At 43.2% G+C, this 25,961-nt stretch overlaps 1 protein-coding gene across 4 annotated transcripts; it reads right to left on the bottom strand.

Annotated features, from left to right (window-relative positions):
- Positions 1–1,791: 1,791 nt before the first annotated feature.
- UPF3A (UPF3A regulator of nonsense mediated mRNA decay) lies at positions 1,792–18,897 on the bottom strand. Of its 4 annotated transcripts, none has more exons than XM_047756219.1 (10): positions 18,628–18,897; positions 17,713–17,819; positions 15,472–15,578; positions 13,565–13,663; positions 13,335–13,445; positions 12,566–12,621; positions 12,319–12,477; positions 11,125–11,203; positions 8,283–8,577; positions 1,792–2,797 (listed from the first exon to the last, which is right to left on the bottom strand). In XM_047756219.1, exons 1-10 carry the CDS (start codon positions 18,832–18,834, stop codon positions 2,572–2,574), a joined length of 1,446 nt encoding a protein of 481 aa, XP_047612175.1. In that variant the 5' UTR covers positions 18,835–18,897; the 3' UTR covers positions 1,792–2,571. The 4 variants fall into 4 exon arrangements, with proteins under 4 accessions (XP_047612175.1, XP_047612173.1, XP_047612174.1 ...); XM_047756217.1 differs by having other exon boundaries at positions 11,043–11,203; positions 18,628–18,896; XM_047756218.1 differs by having other exon boundaries at positions 11,043–11,203; positions 12,331–12,477; positions 18,628–18,896.
- Positions 18,898–25,961: the final 7,064 nt, after the last annotated feature.

The raw sequence follows: 25,961 nt of genomic DNA, 5'->3' as shown, positions 1-25,961 counted from the left end.
AAGACTAGCCATTACTCATCCTTTTTACTGTGAGCTCACGTGAGTGGAGTCTTTCAGATGTTAGTACTGTGACAACTAAAAGGAACACAAGTGTATGTATTCTTGTGCCTTAAACATTTGTTTTTTTTTTCTTTTTGGTCTTTTGAGGGCTGCACCCATGGCATATGGAAGTTCCCAGGCTAGGGGTCGAATCGCAGCTGCAGCTGCTGGCCTACATCAACGTGGGATCCAAGCTACATCTGCAACATACATGGCCGCTCACGGTAACGCTGGATCCTTAACCCACCGAGCAAGGCCAGGGATTGAACCTATGTCCTCATGGATACTAGTTGGGTTTGTTACCACTGAGCCATGATGGGAACGCCCTAATTTTTAACACAGTAAAGTCAACAGATATAATCTACCTGATAAAGTTCTTTGGGGTTGTCAGTAATTCTTAAGAGTGTAAAGAGTTCCTGAGACCAAAAAGTATGACAACCATTGTTTTAAACCCCAGATCTTGAAAATGAACACTAATGCACAATGGTCCGCAGGCCTGTTTTTATAAACAAAGTTTTATTGGAACACAGCCCTGCCCATTGACCATTGTACATTTATTATAAGGCTACTTTCTCACTAGCATGGCAGGGTTTAGTAGTTGTGACAGAGACATACAGCCTGCAAAGGCTAAGGTATTTACTGTCTATCCCTCTTCAGCTAGAGTTGGCACTGCAGGGTCACCTACCTGAACCTCAATGAATCCACAGCAAGGTCTCCGCTCTCCTCCCCACCCCAACCCCAAATTCTTGGAGCTCAGATTCAAGAGCAATGCCATGAAACTGACTCTATGTCCAACGGTCATAGAGGGTTTTTTTTTTTTTTTAAATAATAAACAGTACATCTTAGTTTTTGGTAAACACATTGACATAATCAACAAAATACTCAGATGATTAAAGCTACACTTTATTTATTTTCTTTTTTGGCCACCACATGGCATAAGGCGTTCCTGGGCCAGGGATGGGATCCAAGCAGCAGTTGTGACCTCCTACACTGCAGTTGTAGCAATGCTGGATCATTTAACCCACTGCACCGGGTTGGGAATCAAACCTGCATCATGGAGGCTACAGAGATGGCACTGATCCTGTTGCACCACAATAGGAACTCCTAAAGCTATATTAAATTAAATTAAGTAATTAATGTATTTATTTTTTTGTCTTTTTTTTTTTTTTTTTTTTTAAGGCCCGCACCCACAGCATATGGAAGTTCCCAGGCTATGGGTTGATTCGGAGCTGCAGCCGCTGGGCTACACCACAGCCAGAGCAATACCAGATCCAAGCCGTGTCAGTGACCTACACCTCAGCTCATGGCAATGCTGGATCCTTAACCCACTGAGTGAGGCCAGGGATCAAACCCGCATCCTCGTGGATGCTAGTCAGATTCATTTCTGCTGAGCCATGATGGGAACTCCCCAATTTACATTTTAAAAAGCAGTATTTTATTACATAAAATTCTATGCAGAAAAAGTACCATAAGAGTTCCTTTCATGGCGCAGCAGAAGTGAATCCGACTAGGAACCATGAGGTTGCAGGTTCGATCCCTGGCCTCGCTCAGTGGGTTAAGGATCCAGCATTGCCGTGAGCTGTGGTGTAGGTTGCAGATGCGGCTCGGATCCCGTGTTGCTGTGGCTCTGGCATAGGCTGGCAGCTACAGCTCCGATTGGACCCCTAGCCTGGGAGCCTCCATGTGCCGCAGGCGCAGCCCTAAAAAGACAAAAAAGAAAAAGAAAAAGAAAAAGTACCATAACTGTTCAAATTCATAGCAACTAAAATCTTTATTTAGTTAACAGTTCAAAGCACAGTGCCAAAATCATTAACATTCAAAAATTTCACTAAAGGGGAAAAGTACTATAAAATGCACAGTTGTGAAAGCTACATTATTTTAAAGCTGCTTCACACTGCAAAAAGAAAACCCTCGATGCCATACCTACCTCTCTCAAAAGAACGCCATTTATGTTATCAACCACAAGCACATCCACCAAAGACTGAAACTACCTTCATGAACTCAGTGGCCATATTGTGAAAAGGGCAACTTTTAAAGCTGCTGGGCTTTATACAGTGGGACTGCCACACAACAGACCTCAGGGAATCCTTACACAGACAGTGTGTGAATTACAGAGATTGTAATGGAATGGGAGCAGCTTGCTCTCCAGAGACTACAGCCCAGAAAACCCAACAAAGAAGCACAGTCAAACAGGGACACCGACAGATCATGTGCCTGTGGATGTGCAAAACTCAAAAGTCCAAGTTACTCCTACAACGTGTCTAAAGTGCCTCAGAATTCACACTGATCCCACACCAGTTTTCTTCCAGTTTGGGTCACAGTTTTCTGCTTTCTAAAGCAGATGTTTTTTTCTGTTTTGGCTAATTTATATATACTAGTTTATGTCAGAAATGGTAAAAATGAAAACTCTGTCCTAATTTTTTAAAGATCACTTCTTAAGAATAGTTTCTAGATGTTTCTATGCCACCTTTATGGTTCTGGTTTCTTGTTTATTTAGAAGGAGTAAATTTACCTTGCTGGCTTTCTTCCAGGCTAATTTACGCATTTTTGGAATGTCTTTCTACTCCACGGGAGGCCGGGCAGGATTCCCCAGGCACTCATGGGCAGGCTCTGCCTCTTCACTCTTCTTAGGTGCAGCCCCTGCTGAGTCTTCTGCCTCACCCCTCCTGCCATCACGGCCCCCCTCAGAGGGTCTTCCACCGCATTCGAGGGCTCGGATGCAAGTTCTGGGCTGATACGGCTGCGAGCCCAGCCGGTCCTGCCAGGACAGAGAGCGTGTCATTCTTCCAACAGCCAGAAACACAGGAGAGGCAACAGCTCTATTTCTAAGTCCTGAAAATTCTAACTATCTAAAGAAAGTCAGTCTTACAGCTAAAAAATCAGCCCTTTTCACATCTGTCTCAGAAACCAGGACTGTGAGACGAAAAACAACAAGCCATGAAAAGGAAGATGCTTAATATTTAAAATAACCTGAAAGAAAATAAAATCAGCATTTGGGAAAATGTTACTGCTCAAACCTAGAATACTCTGTGGAAAAAGGGTAATAACAGCATATACCCCTCCTGTCTGGGAGATGAAAACATACACATGCAAACCCATCAAGCAGGGTGGATGCAAAGTCTGAAACAAAATGAGGCATGGCCTCGCCAAGAGATGGTTTCTTGGAGCTATGATCTAAGCAGTCACAAACATTTGTAATAGGCAATTTCTATGCATCTTATTGGTAACTGCCCCCTTTACGGAAAATATGAATCAGTCGCCATATTAAACTTTAGAGGTGGTGGGATAAAAACAATTACTGAATAAAGTACATGAAATGAAAGGAAATTGCTTCAGGGCATGAGGAGAGGGAAGCCAGAGAAGGACCGAGTGACTCTGCAGGCCAGGACCAGCCTTGGGGAAGCCAACCAGCTCTACTGGACCTAGCCCTGCAGCTGAAGGGAGGGAGCGACTGACCAGTTTCCAGCCCTGAGGGAGGGTCTGTCTCCATGGGAAGAGCACCAGCCTTAGCCTGCACAGCCATCGGCCATCTGGGAGCCAAGGACAGTGTCCTCCTGCTGTGTCTGCAGAACTTACCACCCACCTTTACCTACTCCTAGGCTGTGTGTGGAGGCCTCACAGGCACCCCCACAGGGTCATCAGTGTTCTGTTCCTTAACATGGGCCTGGCCCAAGAGAAGAGTGTGAAAGGGCTTGGCAGGTGCAGGATCTGAATCCCTGTGTAGACAGCAGCAGGCTTCACATACTGCCTCTGCCTGGGGCCGGAACCTTGGCTCTGCTTTCCCAGGGTCATGTCTGTGTACAGACAGATCCAGAAGTATGTCATAGCCCAGCAAGCCTCACATGAAAGGAGCCATTCTACACAAGGCACCTCATAATCACTGCAGCCTCACAGAAAAAAGGCATTGGGTCAGAACCTGTGCCCTGGGTGGGGGTGCTGTAAGGAAGAGAAGGTCTACAAGATGCAGCCCCTTGCCCTCTCCTTTGGGGCAGAGCATGTATTCAAGGGCAACAAAGCCTGATGGAACCTGACCTTCAGGGCTTCTACTTCAGCAACTAGGGAGCAGACCCCGTCCCTGACAGGGCGACCACAGCCACAGAGCAGAGAGGAAGCCCCACATCCAGCACAGGCTCTGTGATAATGGCCAGCACACCCTGAGGAAAGGTGTGGCTGCTGTGTGTCCATCCCCAAGCCAGCCCTCCCAGCAAAAGCACTGCATAAACACTTGAAAACCAGGGATGCTCCCACATAAAAACACACCTTCAAGACCACACTAGACAACTGTTTCTCCTGAAATCACAGAGACAGAGAAAGTTAAATAAAATAAAAAGGTAGAGGAAAATCTCCCAAACATAAGAACAAGAGAAATCTTCTGAAAGAACAAATAATGAAACAGAGCTCACCAGGCTACTAGACCCCAAGTTCAAAAAGGAGGGGATAAGAAAGCTAGGCGAATCAAGAAATATCATTGATAAAAATGCAGATCACTATAACAAGGAACTAGAAACTATAAATAAAAAAATACTACAATTGCTAAGATAAATCTAGAATCAATCTAGAAGCAACAAATGCAGACTAAGTGACACAGAAGAATGAATAAGTGATCAGGAAGATAGAATAATGGAAATCACACAATCAGAACAGTGAGCAGAAAAACAAATTAAACAAACAAACAAACGCAACACATGAGACCTATGGGATAATATAAAACCTGCCAACCTACACATGGTAGGGACTGCAGAAAGAGACAGAGAGAGAGAAGAAGATTGAAAATGCACATGAAGAAATTATGGCTGAAAATTTCCCAAACCGAAAGGAAAGATATCTAGGTACAGGAAGCACAGAGGGTCCCAAACAAGATAAACCCAAACCCAGACCTATACTAAGATACATCATAATTAAAATGGCAAAAGTGAAAGAGGATTCTAAAAATAGCAACAGAAAGAGAGCTAGGAATTCCCATCGTGGATCAGCAGAAATGAATCTAAGAACCTTGAGGTTGCAGGTTCGATCCCTGGCCTTGCTCAGTGGGTTAAGGATCCAGCATTGCCATGAGCTGTGGTGCAGGTTGCAGATGCAGCTCGGATCCGGTGTTGCTGTGGCTCTGGTGTAGGTTGGCAGCAACAGCTCCAATTAGACCCTGAGCCTGGGAACCTCCATATGCCGTGGGTGTGGCCCTAAATAGACAAAAGACAAAAAATACAAACAAAAAGAAAAAAAAAAAAGAAAAAGAGCTAGTTAAAAGGGAACTCCATAAGGATAAAAGCTGATTTCTCTTCAGAAACTGTGCAGGCCAGAAGGGTATGGCATGACATATTCAAAGCCCTGAAAGAGAAAAACCTGGAACTAGGATACTCTGCACAGTAAGATTATCATTTAGAATAGAAGGAGAGAGAAAGAATTTCTCAGTGAAGCAAAAACTAAAAGAATCCAGCAATATTAAACCTACCCTGAAAGAAATATTGTAGGATCTTCTCTGATTGGAAAATAGGCAAAGATCTATAGGAAAGGGAAAATCACAATAGGAAAGGCAAATATAAAATGATGGAAGATCACTTAAATGAACTAATACATTGATCAAAAAACAATCCAAAAAATTGTAAAAGTGATTATAACAGGAAAAGGAATGAAAATGTAAAATAGAACATCAAAATCACAAAGTGTAGGGGAGACGGAAGTATAAAAATGTAGATATTTAAAATTGTGTTCAAACTTGAATAACTATCAGTTTAAAAAAAGCAGATACAGTTATGGGTTAAGACACTTGAACATACTTGAAGTCCAAGGTAATCACAGATAAAAAATATACAATAGATTCACAAAAACCAAAAAGAAAGAAACTCAAGCACACCACAAAAGAAAATCATCAAACCACAAAAGGAAAACCAAAAAGAAGAAATGAGCAAATAACTACCCCTTCCCAAAAAAAACCAACCTGGAAAACAAGGATTAAAATTACAGTAAGTACATGATTGTCAATAACTCCTTTAACTGTCAATGGACTAAATGCTCTGATCAAGTCAGAGTGGCAGATTTGGATTAAAAAATAAGAACCTACAATGTGCTGCCTACAAGAGACTCACTTCAGGGTGAAAGACACATATAGACTGAAAGTGAGGGGATGGAAAAAAGATATTTCATGCAAATGGAAATGACAAGAAAGCAGGGATAGCAATATTCAGATAAAATAGACCTTAAATCAAAGGTCATAAAGAAAGACAAAGAGAGGGAGCTCCCATTGTGGCTCAGCAGGTTACAAACCCAACTAGTACCTATGAGATGTGGGTTTGATCCCTGGCCTCACTCAGTGGGTTAAGGATCCAATGCTGCTGTTAACTGTGGTGTAGGTCACAGAGACAACGGCTCAGATACCGTGTGGCTGTGGCTGTGGCATAGGCCAGTAACTGTAGCTCTAATTCCACCCCTAGCCTGGGAACTTCCATATGCTGTGGGTGCAACCCTAAAAAGCAAAACAAAATAAACAAACAAAAAAACGCAGCCAAAAAAACCTCCCTGCAAACAAAAGTCCAGGACTGTCCAGTGTCAGTGGGGAATTCTATCACACATTCAAAGCACCTACACCTAAACTTCTCAAACTCTTCCAAAAAGTTGAGGAGGAGGGAACTCTCCCAAATTCATTCTATGAATCCACCATCACCCTGATACCAAAATCAGACAAAGACACTACCAAAAAAAATTATAGCACAATATTTCTGATAAATACATATGCAAAAATCCTAAAAATATTAGCGTATCAAATCCAACAATACATAAAAAGGATCATACATCATAATCAAGCTGGATTCATTCCAGGGTAACAAGGATGGTTCAACATATGCAAAATCAATGTGATACACAACATTAACAAAAGGGAAGACAAAAAACCACATGATTATCTCGGTAGATGCAGCAAAAGCATTTGACAAAATTCATGATAAAAACTTGTCAAAGTGGGTATAGAGGGTATATCTCAACATAATAAAAGCCATTTATGACAAACCCACAGCTAACATAATAATCAATTGTGGAAAGCTGAAAACTTTCCTGCTAAATTCAGGAACAAGGCAAAGATGTCCACTCTCACCATGTCTATGCAACACAGTACTGGAAGTCCTAGCCATAGCAATCAGACAAGAAAAAGAAATAAAAGGTATCTACATTAGAAAGGAAGAAGTAAAACTGTCATTATTTATAGATGACATGATAATTTGTATGGAAAAACCTAAGACTTCCACACAAAAAACTATTAGAACTAATAAATGAATTCAGCAAGATGGCAGGATACAAGATTAACATATAGAAATCTGTTGCATCTCCTAAAACTAAAAAACATCAGAAAGAGAAAGTAAAAAAAATCATCTCACTTAAAATTGTGTCAACAAAATTAAATACCCAGGAATAAACTTGACCAAGGAGGTGAAAGATTTACACACTGAGAACTATAAAACATTGATGAAGGAAATTAAAAATTGATCGGATTAGGGAGATGTGGTACACATACACAATAGAATACTACTCAGCCATAAAAAAGAATAAAACAATGCTATTTGCAGCAACATAGATGGAACTAGAGACTCTCATACTGAGTGAAGTCAGAAAGAGAAAGACAAATACCATATGATATCACTTATATCTGGAATCTAATATACAGCACAAATGAACCTTTCCACAGAAAAGAAAATCACGGACTTGGAGAACAGACTTGTGGTTGGCAAGGGGGAAGGGAAGAGAGTGGGATGGATTGGGACTTTGGGGTTAACAGATGCAGACCACTGCCTTTGGAATGGACAGGCAATGAGATCCTGCTGTATAGCACTGGGAACTATGTCTGGTCACCTATGATGGAGCATGATAAATGTGAGAAAAAAGATTGTATAGTTGTATGTGTAACTGGGTCACCATGCTGTACAGCAGAAAACTGACAAAACCCTGTAAACCAGCTATAATGAAAAAAAAAATTTGATTCTCTGAGGAAGATGACGTTGGTGTCATTTCAGGACTTGGTGCCCTCTCACTGGACAAGATTAACAGCTCTGCACATACAGACTGTGCAGGGCAGAGAATGCCCAAGGCAAGGTGGGACCCCCGGGTAACTCCTCCGACAGTGTGTGCAGTCTCTGACCTCAAGACAACTTGAGACTCTTGGTTAATAAAGAATTTCTGTCTGGAAAAGCAGCTGTACAACTCCAGAACTACCAGAACTCCAGTTTATACTTTTAGCAGACAAAAACAAATGACAGAACCTTGTTTCCCAAGCGCTCCCTCCTGGGCGCCAGTCCGTCGTCACTCCTCTCCCTTCCTGGTCTCTCTGCCGCCTCCACAGGGACACGCCCATCCTGGCTCCCTCTCTTGCCTCTGTCTGGGGTGAATCCTCTGCCCCATCTCGGCTCCTCCTCGCTTCTTCCTGAAAACTTGTCCAACCCAGAGTGAGCTCTGTGCCTTCTGTTGTCATCCAAGTAGTGTCTCTCTGCTTCCAGTTGTTTTTCTTGGCATCTTCTCTCCATGTCCCTTTGCTCTTTATCACTGTCATTTTGTGACCTGTGAGTCAACACAGATTATCAGTAACCCTAGGTAAACTGCGTGTCAACTACTTGTCTTCCTTGCCAGACAAGAAGTTCAAAAACAGGCAATGGAATATGTAAGCTTGCTTATCACTCAAGTGCCAAGTCTGCAGGTATTCAATGTGAAAAGATGGATAAACAATAACAGTGACAGTATTTATTGCTATAGTTGAGTGACCCTCATAGTGTAACAGGCACTACGCTAAGGCACCATATATACATAATTTTATAATTCTCAGTAAATACAATCCTCCCCTTTTTTACAGATGAAGTAATAAGACTAGAAGTGGTCAAGGGACTTTCCTTATGGCCCTGATGCTCATCCATCAGGACACAAAGCTGGTGTTTTCAGCTGTTTCTGCTCCAAGCAGAGCTAAAATTAACTGAAAATTGAATGGCCATCATTAACAAGTCAACAAACAACAAATGCTGGAGAGGGTGTGGAGAAAAGGGGACCCTCCTGCACTGTTGGTGGGAATGTAAATTGGTACAACCACTATGGAAACAGTACGTGGTACCTCAGAAAACTAAATATAGAACTACCATATGACCCAGAAATCTCACTCCTGGGCATATATCCAGACAAAACTTTCCTTGAAAAAGGCGCATGCACCCATATGCTCACTGCAGCACTATTCACAGTAGTCAAGACATGGAAACAACCTACATGTCCATTGACAGATAAATGGATTAAGAAGATGTGGTACATATACACAATGGAATACTACTCAGCCATAAAAAAGACCAAAATAATGCCATTTGCAGCAACATGGATAGAACTACAGACTCTCATACTAAGTGAAGTAAGTCAGATGAGAAAGACAAATACCATATGATATCACTTATGTCTGGAATCTAATAGACAACACAAATGAATCTTTCCACAGAAAAGAAACTCATGGACTTGGAGAACAGACTTGCAGTTGCCAAGGGGGAAAGGGAGAGAGTGGGATGGACTGGGAATCTGGGGTTAATAGATGAAAACTATTGCATTTGGAGTGCATAAGCAATGAGATCCTGCTGTATAGCACAGGGAACTATATCTAGCCACTTATGATGGAGCACGATGGAGGATAATGTGAGAAAAAGAATGTGTGTATACATATGTGTGTATACGTATATATGTATGTGTGGGGGGGGGACTGGGTCACTTTGCTACGCCGTAGAAATAAACTATGATGGAAAAAATAAACATCTTTTAAAAAATTAACTGAAAATTAATGCATGTACATATCAAACTGATAAATGAATAGGAAGCAAACAAGTGGCCGCTTAGCTCCTCTGCTTCTTACAGTCCTTCTCTCCACGAGCCTCACATGCTGCCTCCGGCTCCCTGCACACAAATGCAGCAGGTTGATGGGAACAAAAAGATCTACAGGCACAAATTCATGCGAGAACCATGACAAAGACACCACTCTGCTATAAGCAATAACACCAGAAGTGACTGTAACATAAACTAGAGTGCTAAAAGATCACAGATTTGGTAGTCATGCATAAATTAATTTTATAAACAAACCGAAAAACCAGAACTCCCCAAAGAAGAAAAAAAGTTATCAGAACTCTGTGCAAGGAAGGCAGTAAGAAGCTGTTCAGGTTACTATGATTCTGGGCAAACAGCAGCCTAATCCCACGACCTTGCCATCTCCCCTCCAAACTCCAATCCACTTTCAGCCACCCTATGAGCAGAAGGGTCCGGGGCTCCACAGGGATCCAGATGCAGCACATGGCTAGGAGCTCTGGGTCAGTGACCCTTGACTGGGACACAGGGGCAGCAGGGAGGGGCCCTTGCTTATAGACTGCTCTAAGTCTTGTCCCCAGAGCACACTGCTCAAGATCTTCTCATGAGCAGGAAGAGGACCCCCCCCCCCCCGCCCCCATGCCCAGACAGGGCCAGCAGGCACCAGGATCTCCAGCTGCCAGGCAAATCCTGTGGGACCAGAGGGTTAACCACCCCAACAACAGAATGATGGCACCTGGGACTCTACTGCTAATGAGTTCTAGCCCCTCAAAAGCCGGGCTCTCCTCTTTACAATTCTGCAGATAAACTGAAGGAGGTCTGGCAGATCAAATGGGCATAACATCTCAAGACACGGAGGAAAATCACAAACCGATGAACATCACCAAGGAAAAGAGACTGCGAAGAAGATGGTGAAGACGGGGAGTGCAAATACAGGGACCCGAGAGGGGGCAGGAGGGCGGAGAAAAGGGGACAGTCCCAGAGTATTTCCTGTCTGGAGGCAGCCTTGAGCACTGATGGTGAACGGTTCACTGTCAGCCAACCACTGACCACAGAGAGACAAAAATGTGGACAAGCACATTCCAGCAAAAATCTGAATTCCAAGTATATTATGAAATGCAAGAACTCATACTGACAAAGGACATGCAACCACTCAATGGCAACCCTGGATGCTGAAGGGGGCCAGAGAAATGAGCAGAGCTCACGGTTCTGGGAGTTCCTCCAGTGAACTCTCTGAGGGCCTGGGTGTCACGCCTGCACAGCTGGGACCTGGTTCTCGGCTCCCACCTCCAAAGTCAATCGCTTCTCCTCCTTCCTTAGGGTTCTCAGTGCCTGGCTCTTCTCCCTTTTCTGGTTTCTTGAGAAGCTGAGAAATTAAAATGCTGGTAAAATATCACTTTAAGAGTATATTATAAAAGAATGTATGTAATAAATAACTTAAAATATACACCAATATTGAGCCCAAATGTTCGAATAGCAAAAAACGTATCATAAAGGTCCGATGAACAGGTTTTTGGTTAAATACACCAGGGAACATTCAGTCAAAGAAATGTTTTGTACTCATGAAAAATGCTTTAGAATAGCTGATGTGATGAAAAGAATATTAATGTATAAAAGAATGTTACAAAGAATGATCTGATTTCTATTTATATGCTGATTCACACACAGAGAAAAACGTCTAAAAGGCTTGCAACACTGTGGTAAGAGTGATTATTTCAGAGTTCCTGTTGTGGTGCAATGGAAACGAACCCGACTAGGAACCATGATGTTGCGGGTTCGATCCCTGGCCTTGCTCAGTGGGTTGAGGATCTGGCGTTGCTGTGAGCTGTGGTGTAGGTTGCAGACAGGGCTCAGATCTGGTGTTGCTGTGGCTGTGGTGCAGGCCAGAGGCTGCATCTCTGATTAGACCCCTGGCCTGGGAACCTCCACATGCTGCAGGTGCAGCTCTAAAATGCAAAAAGAAAAAGAAAGAAAGAAAGAATTCCTTTCATGCATTAAATGACCCTCCTAAGTGAATGCATCGGTCAAAGGAAAAATTGGGCAAGAGATAACAGAAACCACTGCTGCTACCCCAAATAAATGAGACAATCCACTTCTAAGAGTTAGCATTCATAGAGAAAGGCCAGTATACCCAAAACCAGTGGGTTTCAAATACGTAGTTTTTAGTCAGGAAATCTTCCCTCAGAGGCAAACATAAGCAGAGCCCAATCTATGACATTTAAACGTGGGCTCCTCTGGGTGAAGTGCTCCTGTCACAGCAGGACATGGGTCTTCCACCCACGTGGTCCTCCCCAACACAGCATGCCCAAGGAAACTCATGGAACACAGTTCGAGAACCCCTGCTGTAGCACAGAGAAAAAGAACTAGAATAGTAAAAGATGACACTAACTGAAAATGTTCTTAAAGTTCTAAAAAGCTAAATACCTAAAAGGTAGAACTATTTTTATAAAAACAAAAAGTGAAAAGTGTCCTCAAAATTACCTTCACCCTTACTTCTTTCTCAGCAGTTTTCTTTTGCTTTTCTGCTGCTTTCTTCTTACATCTCTCCTCTTCCCGGCGTCGTCTTTTCTCTTCTTCCCGTAAGCGTTTCTTTTCCAACTCCCTCCTCCTCCGTTCTTCTCGCTTTTCTTCTCGAATTCTCTAAAGGTGTGGAAAGTATGTGTATAAACTGTCTGCGTGGGCATGACAGAAACAGGAGGGCTACTCATCAGTAAAAGGCCAGACCTACCTGCTTTTCTAACTTTCTATTTTTAATATATTCCAAAAGAGGTGTGGTTCTTCTGGCTAAAATACAAAAATTGCGATGTAGTAATCAACTCTAAAATAAGATTTCCTTTTTTAAGTACTTGCTTTCAATTTAATATTTTAAATAATGAGGGGAAGAATTATTTTAAAACCTACACAAGCAGACCCTGTACTTGCAAGAATTCTTTCTCCATCACTATAGTCAAGCAGTTTGGCAGCACTGACAATCCAACACACACAAGGCATTTAATTCCTGACCCTAAGGGAGGCGCATACACCGCTCACAAAAACGGTAGAGTAGCAAAAAAGCAAAATGAATACAATAAGCTTCCCAAATGTTATGAATATTTTCACTTTTTTTTCTCTTTTTTTTTTGGCTATTTTAGGGCCGCACCCACAGCATATGGAAGAGATTTCCAGGCTAGGGGTTGAATTGGAGCTATGGCCACCAGCCTACACCATAGCCACAGCAACGTGGGATCTGAGCCGTGTCTGCGACTATTCATTCAGAAGCATTATAACTTTGAAACAAAATGAATGTAATTGAAAACTCAGGCATTCTCCATCAGCAGATGCTCAGAAATATTTTCCCAATTTGCCATCTTGTCATTCTTTTATCAAAACTGAGAAATAGTTTACATTTCTGCCAAGCCTGTCACATGTGTCAGTATTTTACAATAATAATGAAAAGGAATATGTACTCCATAAATACGTGTCTCAATGAAGTAAAGAGAAAAATGAGCAAAACAGACCAATAAGTTCTCTTGTCTTTGCCTCTACATCTCCCAAAAGAGTTTCAGGATTGGCACCAGCTTTCTCCTCCTCCACACAGTAAGTCTCTAAAAACTTCTTATATTCTGGATCTGTAAATTAAAACAGAAGGAAAGAAATATACTCCGCCCTATATGCAGGAGAGGAGTTATATTTGATCAATGTGTTTAATCTGGCAGTTTCACAAGCCAGCATTTGAAAAAGGACTGACCATCTTCAATGCTTCCGGTTTTGGTATCTTTTTTCTTTAGCTTCTTTTTGGCTATCTTCTGGAATGGAGCAAATTCTACCACTGCAGGATATTCTAGGCCTTTAACAGGAAACAAATTACAAAAGCCATTCTGAAATTCTACTGTATTCATTTTAAGACAATCCTCTGGTTTACTTAAGCGTGATAGCATTGACAATATTACTATTTAAACTATAATTTAATTCCACTTTCAAATAGCAGTAATCTTGGCACATCGAACTCCAGATTTAAACAAAGGATGAGCAATTATTTACTAAATAAAACAATTCCTCATGTTGTAGTAGTGGTTATGTGACTGAATACATTAAAAATTCATCAAACTGTATACCTTAAAATGGGAATTTTTACCATATGTAACTTATATCTCAATAAACCTTATCATTTCCTCACCAAAGAGTTTATCTTGGAATACCTTTAAACAGGTTTCATAGTAACATCTTAATTTTTTTTATTTATTTTTTTGGTCTTTTTGCCATTTCTTGGGCTGCTTCTGCAGCATATGGAGGTTCCCAGGCTAGGGGTCTAATCGGAGCTGCAACTGTCAGCCTACGCCAGAGCCACAGCAACGTGGAATCTGAGCCGCGTCTGCAACCTACACCACAGCTCAAGGCAACGCCGGATCCTTAACCCACTGAGCAAGGCCAGAGATCAAACCAGCAACCTCATGGTTCCTAGTCGGATTCATTAACCACTGAGCCATGATGGGAACGCCAACATCTTAAATTTTTAAATTTTAAAAAATTAACTATTTGCTGTATAAGTTCAAGGTAATTACATCGGTTAGAAGAGACACTCAACTAAGAGAGAGGGCTTCAAAGAATGCACAAATATTCAGGTAAGATGTGCTCCAAACAGAAAAATTTAGAAAGTCACTTAAAAATTATTTTGTTTTTACATGGGGCTGGGGGGGGGGGTGTCGAGAACAAACACACGGAACAATGTTCAGCAAGAGAATCTTTTTTTTTTTTTTTTTTGCCACACCCATGGCATATGGAGATTCCCAGGCTAGGGGTCTAATCGGAGCTACAGCCACTGGCCTACGCCACAGCCACAGATCCAAGCCATGTCTACAACCTACACCACAGTTCACAGCAACGCTGGATCCTTAACCCACTGAGCAAGGCTAGGGATTGAACCCATGACCTCATGGTTCCTAGTTGGATTCGTTTCCACCGCACCACGACAGGAACTCCCAGTAAGAGAATCTTAATCAAGAGATGGAATACTTCCACCTTGGTACTAAACCCACTGAGTAATCACTTTTATATTTGTCAGATGACCATGAGATTTTAACTTTCATTTATCTGGAAGACACTTTTGTGCTACCCTCAACTATCCAGGATAAAGTCAAGAACCAGGAGGAGAGCAAGGCTTCAGATGGGACAATTCTGATTCATTTTCAATGCTGCATCCACAATGCCTAGCACATAGTACTAGGATAAAATAATAATTCACTTATCTAGAAAACTCATACGAAAAAACCTCACTCTTTGATGATAATACATCAATAGGTTGTCTGCTAGATCAAAAGAACTGCTAGAAGTCTTTGGTTTATATATAATTTTAATTTTTAACATAAGCACATGATCACAATAAGTTAATCACTTCTTTTCCCCCGCTGCACCCATGGCATATGGAAGTTCCCAGGCCAGGGATCAAACCCGAGCCACAGCAGGGACCCAAGCTGCTTCAGTGACAATGCCAGATCCTTAACTTGCTGCACCACAAGAGAACTCCCATAGTCAAAAATTTATAACTTATTAGAGTCTAAGAACTTCTTAATTAAAGCTCACAAACATCCAGCAAAACTTAACTGATACACTTATAAATTTATTATAATAAAAAGTTTAAAAAGCCAATGACCCAACCTTTACTGTCAATGAAGATATATCCATCAAAACGATCTCTAAAAAGAAGGATGTCATCAGGATTTCTGAAATTAATGTATGCTCTTGAGTAGAGATGAGGATAAAGACTGAAAGAAGAGATAACAATTCACATGGTTAGTAAAAAACTTAAGACTATTTTGGGGGGGCCACACCTGTGGCATATGGAAGTTCCCGGGCCAAGGACTGAATACGAGCTGCAGCTGGGACCTATGCCACAGCTCAGGCAATGCCTGGTCCTCAACCCACTGTGCTGGGCTGAGAACTGAACCCTCGCCACCACAGAGACAATACCAAATCCTTAACTTGATGCACCACAGCGAGAACGCCAAGATTTCTTTTAATTTTGTCTTTTCTTTTCTGGATACAACAAACAAAAGATCCTTTGCTGATTTAGAGAACGCATTTAGGTATCTTAAGAGCACATGGCATTGGGTCCACAAAATAACCAAGCCTTCCTCGCCTATTGCACAGCTACCAACATCCTTCACAGGCAAGAATTTTAACCTCAATTTACAGATGAGAACACTGAGGCTCAGTGAAGTTACGTATTTGCAGAGGGTGAGGTGAGTTAAAAGGTGGGACTGGGATTCCAATTTGAGTCCAGTGCCTGACCACCTATAACTGCACTAGTCTTCCTAAACTCTAGTCATTTGAAAAATCATATTTGGGGTTCCCACTGTGGCTCAGCAGGTTAAGAACCTGACATAATCTCTGTGAGGATGCGATTTCAACCCATGGCCTTGCTCAGGGGGTTAAGGAACTGGTGTTGCCACAAGCTGAGGTGTAAGTCAAAGATGCAGCTCAGATCTTGTGCTGCTGTGGCACAGGCCTATAGCTGCAGCTCCAATTCGACCCCTAGCCTGGGAACTTCCATATGCCACAGGGGTGGCCATAAAAAGAGAAAGAAAGAAAGGAAGGAAGGGAAGAAGAAAGATCATCTTTATGTTGGGTTTATACGGCTACCATAAAGTTAACATGGCTACCATAAGTAAGACCTCATGATACTGAAGACAAAAATAATAATAAAATGTGAACATCACTAAAAATCACACGGTGAAAATCTCTAAATTCTAGCTGAACTGTCACCTGTTACACAGATAATTTAAGGTCTGCTTTCTCTGTGATAATAAAAAGGAGGCTTCGAAGGGTTACAGTGTTGTCAGAAACTTGTTCCTACCAAGCTGTAACAGGGAACTGAGAAAGGCAGAACTTGGAGGGGGTGAATTGGGGATGGGGATGGGAATGATGGAAGAGAGCACTAGGAGTCTGAATATTTTGTTTCTTTATCTGGTGTTAACTACATGGGCATATTCACGTGTGAAAATGCGTTAGGTTACACATCTATTATTTATTCACTTTTGTTATATTGACACAATTTACTTTAAAAGGCTGTATGAAGTAAGGTTTAGCAATACTCAAAAAATAAGTAATATATTGTTAGACTACTTTTCTTTTTAGACTATCCTGGTGCTATAGAGATATTCAAATCTATTTTAGGGGAATTTAATGATCTGCCTAAAAACTTGCAGAAATAAAAGATCTCCACTGATTTAGGGGTACATGAGGGAAAGAAGAAGGAAACAGATGGCCTCTAATAACTATATTACTTTTTTGGGGGTCTTTTTTGTGTGTGTGTGTTTGCCTTTTCTAGGGCCACTCCTGCGGCATATGGAGGTTCCCAGGCTAGGGGTCTAATCAGAGCTGTAGCCGCTGGCCTTTGCCATAGCAACGTGGAATCCAAGCCGCGTCTTCGACCTACACCACAGCTCACGGCAAGGCCGGGTCCCTAACCCACTGAGCAAGGCCAGGAATCGAACCCGAAACCTCATGGTTCCTAGTCGGATTCATTAACTACTGAGCCACGACGGGAACTCCTAATAACTATATTACTTTACCATCGGATGGCAATGCCTCTGAGAGCCTTTTCTCTCTCTCTCTTTTTTTCCTTTTAGGGCCTCACTCGCAGCATATGGAGAGTCCCAGGCTAGGGGTCAAATCAGAGCTGTAGCTGCCAGCCTAAGCCACACCCAAAGCAACACAGACCGTGTCTGCAACCTAAACCACAGCTCACCACAACGCCAGATCCAAATCCTTAATCCACTGATAGAGGCCAGGGATCCAACCTACAACCTCACGGTTCCTAGTCGGATTCGTTTCTGCTGTGCCATGATGGGAACTCCTTCCCCACCCCTCAGTTTCTTAATGTTGGTAAAATCTCACCTGAGATCAGCAGTAAAGAACTCAAAGTAATCGTGTGCGGGCAGGGGCTGGAGCTGCTCTTCCAACTGCTCCCTGGTGAGGCTGGGAGGGAGCCGCCGGACAACCACCTGGGGGAGAAAGCCGGCTGGGTTATTCATTAGTGCTGTTATTGACTTCAATTACCTGAAAACTTGGTCACCCGTGTTTATGCTCAGAGTAAAACCTAACCCACAGAAACGCGCGTTTTAGGTAAGGTAAGAAATATATGCATAGAGAATATGGCTGTCAAAAGATAAGGAGGGCTGAATAAGAGATCCATGAGGTCAGAAAAGGTTGCGCATAGCAACCCTTTTTCATGAAATCATTTCTTTAAAGCTACACAACTGTTGGCAGGTGCCCGGGTTGAATTAAAAAAAAAAAAAAAAAAAGCAGCCGTCCTCCACTCTCCCTGCTAGAAGGTTGGACCAGCAGCAGCAAAACACTGGTGCGTCTTTCTTGCCGCAGAGAGAACCCCACCTGCGTGGACACCTTCCGCCTCCTGCCTGCAAGGTCCACCGCGTCCACTCTCCAGAGCCACCAAGCTGCCCGGCTCTGCTCTCCCAGCCCCGCCGACTCCCCTGGACCAGACCGGACCCTATGCAGCCCCAACGGGAACAGAGACTGAACAGACTTTGCTTCCTCCCGACGCAGAAAAGATAGCGTCAAAGCGCGTTGAAAACCCGATTCCGAAGTTCATTCCGCTTCAGCGCCGCGGCACTGCTGGGGCAGCTGGGGTCAGGTCGCTGACCGCGGTGCTGAAGCGCTCGCGGCCTCGCTCGAACGCAGAGCTTTCTCATCCTTGGCCCCGCCCCACCCCACCCATCGCCCCCAACTGCTCAGGCCCGACCTCTTCTCGCGAGGTTTGCAGGCACCGTCCCGTCCCCACATCTCGCGCACCTTGCTCAAAACCGTTCTCTTTTCCTCGCGAGGTTTGCCTCCGTTTCCCCCACTACCGGAGGACGGGGCCAGTGGCGTGTCGGGCTCTCGCCGCAGAGATTCCTGGCAGATCTGAATTTCCGCGGGCAAAGCCTTCTCCCTCCCGCTCGGGCCCCGCGCAACAACGGCCACCCGGGGGCCTCCGCCGCCCTCCTTTTCGGAGCGCATCCCGCACCCGTCACAGAATCGCCGCTGCTGCCTCGCGTCCGGGCCGAAACCTCGCGAGAATTGGGCCGCCCCCACCCAGCCCGCGCCGTTCTGAAGCCGCACGCCCCCTACCCAGGTCAGAACGGCCTCAGGTCTGCCTCCCGCGCCCTGCCCTCCGCCCAGTACAATAGCCGCCGGGTCCGCTGGGTCCAGGGGCTGGCGGGGGCGAGGTGCGACTCCTGGGCGTGCGTCTGGCCGGGACCCCTGATCGTGAGCGGGCGGGCCCCGGACCCGTGGGGGCGGCCCCTGGAGAGCGGTCAGCGCGTGGCCAAGCCCGCTGCGCCGGTCGTGAGCCCGATTTAGGAGGGTCTAGGGGCGGACAAGGGGTCAGAGACCTCGCCCATGAGCGGGTCAGCGGGAAATTCCGGGCCGGAGCACTTGTTTTCAAGCGGGAGCCTTTCAGGGGGCCCTGTAGGGCTGAATGTGTTTACCACGGAGAAAAGCTGGCCATTTGGCTCAACATTCCTGAGAATTACATAGACGTGCTTAAATCCATGTTTAACTCAATCCAGTACTTTATCCCTGAACTGCTCACTACTTACGAACACACTCGAAATGTGTCATTTTAAGTGGACTATAAGGCTCAAAAAGCAGTTCCAACTTCCAAACTGAGTTCACTAAAACCCCACAAAGCGCCAGGAGCTGTTTTCAAAAATTCATCAAGTCTAAAGGAATCCCGTTAGGAAAACATCTATGATCAAGTTGCACATACCAGCTCCATAGTTTCCTTTCTAGCTCCGATCAGCTCAGTATTGGAAGCCCAGTTATGCTGATCAGAAGCCCTTATCATGACAAAAGGAAAATGTGGTTGCCGGACAAAATATCACTTACTACACATCCTGAGGGTAGGGGGTAGGGGCAGAAGGGGCTGATGGTGGGAAATGTGGAAACAATTCATTTTAAAAATTTGAATGTTTCAGCAGTCTTTAAGCGGGGAGCATATATTTGGAATATCTTAAAAAAAAAAACAGAAACAAACCTGTTCTTAATCTATTTGCAGATGTTCCCTAATTTCTAAATATCCAAATTAAATCATCTAATTCAATATCTAATTTTGGCTCTTTAGTGATGTTTCTAGATTGAAATAATAAAAAGCGTTCTTTTTCTTCTTTTTTTTTTTTTTTTGCTTTTTAGGGCCGCAACCGTGGTATACGGAGATTCCAGGCTAGGGGTCTAATCAGAGCTACAGCTGCCGGCCTACGCCACAGCCACAGCAATGCCAGATCAGAGCGGCATCTTCCACCTATGCCACAGCTCATGGCAACAAGAGATCTTTAATGCACTGAGCAAGGCCAGGGATCGAACCTGCAACCTCATGGCTCCTAGCTGGATTGTTTCCGCTGCGCCATGTTGGGAACTCCAAGGATTCTAACTTATATCTCACATCTACCTGAAGTTTCAATGGAATCAATTACTAAGTTAAAACCCACCAAAGTTATCAAAATAGAGAAAAGAGCTCCAGTCCTCAGCTTCTCATTAGGCCCCATTGTGTGCAGTGCCCTGTGATACTTCTTGTACCCAGATTCTGCCCCCACTACTGTAAGGCTATGGCTTATGCTGTGGCCTCTGCCTCAAATGCCCTGCCCACCTTCCTACAGACCTCTCAGCCAAACTGAACTGTCCCAGCCAAGGTGGGTTCATTTGAAATTCCCTAGAACCTTGAGCTCACCTCCATCTACCACGTACTACTTTACACTCAACACTCAAAGAACAATCCCTACAACCCAGAACTGTGATGTCACTCAAGCAGGAACTGTGTCTTTATTCAACACAGTAAATGTTGTGTCCCAGCCCACTCTGGATCAGCACCTATAGGCACTTGCGTGTTTGCTGGATGTGTTATTTCTTGTAAATTTACCAAGCAAAATGGTGAAATTTTTGCTCTTCCCACTGTAACTGCTACCACTGTCAATTTTTAGAGACCCCTGATCCTTTACTTTCTGTTATTACAATTAAATTTCTGTAAATGTTTCACAAAAATGACAAAAGTTTAGAATTCAGGTTTGTCTGATGAAATTATTATTGGGGGGGGGGAGGGCTGCAGCCACAGCATTTGGAAGTTCCTGGGCCAGGGCTTAAATCTGAGCCAAAGCTGTGACCTATGCCACAGCTGGGACAATACCGGATCCTTCTAACCCACGGTGACGGGCTGGGGATCGAATGCATGCTGCCATGGAGACAACACTGAATCCTTAACCTGCTGTGCCACAGCAGGAACTCCTGATGAAATTATAAGGTTTTATAATTCAAATTTCATGACATAGTGAAATATACTTGTAAAGCTGCTTATGGTTTTATATGAAAAAAGTATAGCACAAAGAAAATCTTGCTTCCTACACATTACCCAGCAGGCTTTAAAATATACACAGAACTACATCTAAAACAAAGCAGAATTACATAATCTCTAAATATCAGTGAATACAGTAAGTAGCTTTGCTTTTGCTTAACTGAACCCTTGAATGTGGTCCTGGGTAAATGCTTGTCCCAGGAAGTCACTTTTTACTCCAGAGCACTCTAATTGAGGGATGACAATGGCTTACAGCAACTGGCGATTGTGATGACAGCACAGTCACTCTGAAGTTAGCAAGGTGGCTGACTTTTTAGGAAACTAGGCATCATTATGAGATACTAGAGAACTGGGTAGTAGTATACATTACAATTATACATTACCTTTTTTGGCACTCTCTGAAGACTAAACATTGGTATTAAACTGTTGCTGATGTGAAAAACAGCTTAATGTCTTGAAGCTTTGTCTTGTATGTCTTAAAGTACTACTGTCAACAGTCAGTGCTAAGGCCTGCGAAGTGGCTCCGGAGAGGTGGCTCAGCATTAAGAAATTCCTGGATTAGCCAGATGATGGAGCAGGAAGTTCCTGAGCTCACCTCCTATCAGGAGCACACCAGAATCACAAGTTTTGGCAGAATCGTCAATGAAAAACATCAGAACCTACCAGAAAAGATCTTCCACAACTAAAGACATAAAGGATGAACCACGACAAGATGGAGAGGAGAGGCGGACTCGTGATATAGCGAAGTCCCATACCGCACCCACCCCCTGGGGGGGGGGGCAACTCACAAACTTGAGAATAATTTTGTTGCAGAGGTTCTCCTTAAGGAAGGAGAGGCTAAGCCCCACGTGGGGTTCCCCAGCCCAGGGATCCTGCATCAGGAAGACAAGGCCCCAAAGCACTTGGCTTTGAAGGCCAGTGGGACTTACTTTTGGGGGAGCCAGAGGGCTGTAGGAAATAGAGCCTTCATTCCTAAAGGAAGCACACAAAATTCTCACACGCCTCAGGGCCCAGCACAGAGGCAATAACTTGATAGGAGCCTGCTGCTGATCTTGGAGAGTCTCCTGCAAGTCACCCTGAAATTCTAGCTAGAGCAGTTATGCAAGGAAAAGAAATAAAGGGAATCCAAATTGGAAAGGAAGAAGTAAAACTATCTCTATTTGCAGATGACATGATCCCTATTATGCAGAAAATTCTAAAGAATACATACACATACACACAAAATTTTAAAGCTAATAAATACATTTAGGATACAAAGTCAACAAATACAAATCAGTTGTATTTCTATGCACTAGGAATGACAATCCAAAAAGGAAACTAAGAAAATAATTCCATTTAAAATAGTATTAAAAAAAACCATTTAGGAATAAATTTAACAAAGGATGTGAAAGACCTATGTAAGGAAAACTACAAAATACTGCTGAAAGACATTAAAAACAAATAAATGAAAAGACATCTTGTGTTTATGGATTTGACATGATATTAAGAAGATAGACAAATTCAAAGAAATCTCTATCAAAATCTCAATGGCTTTTTTACTTTCCATAAATGGAAATAAAAATTCTAAAGTTCATATGGAAATTCAAGGGATCCACGACAGGCAAAATGAGCCTGAAAAAGAACAAAGTTGGAGGACTCACAGTTCCCAATTTCAAAACTTACCATAAAACTATAGTTACCAGGAGTTCCCATGGTGGCTCGGTGGAAATGAACCTGACTAGTATCCATGAGGACATGGGTTCAATCTCTGGCCTCGCTCAGGAGGTTAAGTAAGGAACTGGTGCTGCCATGAGCTGTGGTGAGGTCGCAGGTGTGGCTCACAAAACTGGCATTGCAGTGGCTGTGGTGTAGACCGGCAGCTGCAGGTCCAATTCGACCCCTAGCCTGGGAACTTCCATATACCATGGATGGGACCCTAAAAAGACAAAGACAAACAGAAAACCCTACAGTTACCAAAACAGTGTAATACTAGTTTAAGGATACACATATGGACCAACAAAAGAGAATTCAAATACCAGAAATAAGCCCTCATATTTATCATCAATTCAACATGGATGCCACCCGACAACTCAACATGAAAAGGAGTGTCTCTTCAAGAAATGGTGCTGGGAAAACTGAACATCCACATGCCTTCAACTTTCACATTTAAGAAAAAATTAACTCAAAATAGACCAAGGACATAAATTTTAGATCCAAAACTATAAAATCTCAGAAAACATAAGCAAAACTCTGATTTAGAAAGAGCTTCTGATTTAAAGAAAGTTTCCTTGGATTTAGAGTTTCTTAAATATGACACCAAAAGCACAGCCTATAAAAGTCAAAGACAAAAGAAAAAAAATAGACAATTGGATTTCATTAAATTAAAAATTTTTGGAGTTCCTGTCGTGGCTCAGTGGCTAACAAATCCAACTAGGAACCATGAGAACACGGGTTCAATCCCTGGCCTTGCTCAGTGGGTTAAGGATCCGGCGTTGCCATGAGCTGTGGTGTAAGTTGCAGATTCGGCTCAGATCCCACGTTGCTGTGGCTGTGGCGAAGGCTGGCAGCTACAGCTCCGATTCAACCCCTAGCCTGGGAACCTCCATGTTCCAAGGGTGTGGCCCTAGAAAAGGCAAAAGACATGCACACACACAAAAATAATAAATTAATTAAAAACTTTTGTGGGAGTTCCTGTTGTGGCTCCATAGGTTAAGACCCTGATGGTGTGTCTCTGAGGATGCAGGTTCAATCCCTGGCCTTACTCAGTAGGTTAAGGGAAAAAAAAAAAAAACCCTCACAAAGAAAACAATAAAAAAAAAATAGGCAAAGGATTTGAACAGACATTTATCCAGAGAAGATACACAAATGGCCAATAAGCACAGGAAAAGATCCAGTTCCACCTACTATGATGGCTGTAGTAAAAAAAATTTAAAAATTTAAAAAATTAAAACACACACACACACACAAGAAAAAGCAATGGTGAGGATGCAGAGAAACTAGACTCTTCGTCCACTGCTGGTGGGAAGGTGAAATGGTGCAGTGCAGCCACCATCAATAAAGTTCTCCAGCTCCTCAAAAAGTCAAGCACAGTATTATATGCTCCAGCATTTCCACTCCCAGGTATATAACTAAAAACAGAGACTGAGATAATTATATGCCCCTGTTCACACCAACAAGTGAAAACAAGCCAAGTGCCCATCAACGGGTAAATGTGGTAAACACACATATAATGGAATAGTAGTCAGCCATCAAAAGGAATGATGATCTGATACAAAGCTACAACTATGTTAACCTTGAAAACACTACGCTAAACAAAATAAATCTTTCACAAAAGGACAAATATTGTTATGATTCCACTTACATGGAACTATCTAGAACAGGCAAACTCTGAGACAGAAATGAAAGGTTCCTGGGGGCTGAGCAAGGGACCAGTGCGGAATTACTGCTCTAGCAAGCACAAAACTTCTGTTTGGAATGATGAAAAAAAGTTGGAAATAAATGCCACTGAATTATACACTTGAAAATGGTCTGAGTGGCTGCCTATCCACACATGTGCATACCTTCTCAGAGCATTAAGGTTTACAGAGATTGGAACTGAGGCAGAGTTGCCCCTGCCCGCAAAGCCCTATCTTGATCTGATGTTGTACAGCTGTTATCAAGAGAGATGCATTATTAACTCAAGTCCCCAGTTTATGTTACACATATTTTACCAAAATAAAGGAAAAAATGCAGAAGAAAAAACAAATGGATGGGGTCGTGTCACAGGGACAAAGGAGCCAAAGCTGAAACAATTGAAGCTACAAAATAAACATTAGTATAGAGTTGGAGTTCCCGTCGCGGCACAGTGGTTAACGAATCTGACTAGGAACCATGCCGTTGCAGGTTCGATCCTTGGCCTTGCTCAGTGGGTTAGGGACCTGACGTTGCCATGAGTTGTGGTGTAGGTCGCAGACGCGGCTCGGATCCTGCATTGCTGTGGCTCTGGCAAAGGCCGGTGGCTATAGCTCCGATTCAACCCCTAGCCTGGGAACCTCCATATGCCACAAGGAGTGGCCCTGGAAAAGACAAAAAGACAAAAAAAAAACACAAAAAAACCTAACCCCCCCCCCAAAAAAAAGTTAGTATAGAGTTATAACTTAAAATAGAATATGTGTATACATGAGTCTAAGCTGGATAAATAAATGGGAGAAGAGATGAAATTTCATTACAGGAGAATTCCCATATGTGCAGCTATTCTGCCTCTCCTCTCCTCAGGGGATGGAGCTTAAACCCCTTCTCTAAGTGCAGGTGGGCTGGACTTAGCAACTTGCTTCTGGAGAATACAGCGTAGAAAGGGGAAAACAGTACACCGCAGTGGAGAAGCCTGGCTGTCATCACTGTCACCAAGTAATCAGGTCAACACCTCCTGCGGTAAGTCATGCTGCCACCCCCGACATGATGTGATGAGAAAGGTACTTCACACTGATGGTGTTTTTTCCCTCAAATCACAGTCCAATCATGAGAAATACTTAACCTGCGGGACATTCTACAAAATTCCGAACAACTCCTCTCAAAACTGTCCAGGTCACGAAAGACAGTCTGAGACACCATCACCTCCGGGAAGAGCCTGAGGAGGTGTGACAGCTAGGTGCAGTGTGGCCCCTGGAGGCAGGCACAGAAAGACGTTAACGGAACATCTGATGAAATCCAAAAAGAGGCCCGGGGTTGTTAAGAGAAACCAACATGTAACAACAGGGGACACTGGGTGAAGGTATAGAAGGGCTCTCTGTACTATCCTCACAGGCTTTTTATACACCCAATATTAGTCCAAAATAAAAGTCTA

The sequence above is a fragment of the Phacochoerus africanus genome, chromosome 13 (assembly GCF_016906955.1).
Source record: "Phacochoerus africanus isolate WHEZ1 chromosome 13, ROS_Pafr_v1, whole genome shotgun sequence".
NCBI lineage: Eukaryota > Metazoa > Chordata > Mammalia > Artiodactyla > Suidae > Phacochoerus > Phacochoerus africanus.
The sequence above is the reverse complement of the archived record's forward strand: the minus strand, read 5'-3'. Positions and strand labels throughout refer to the sequence as shown.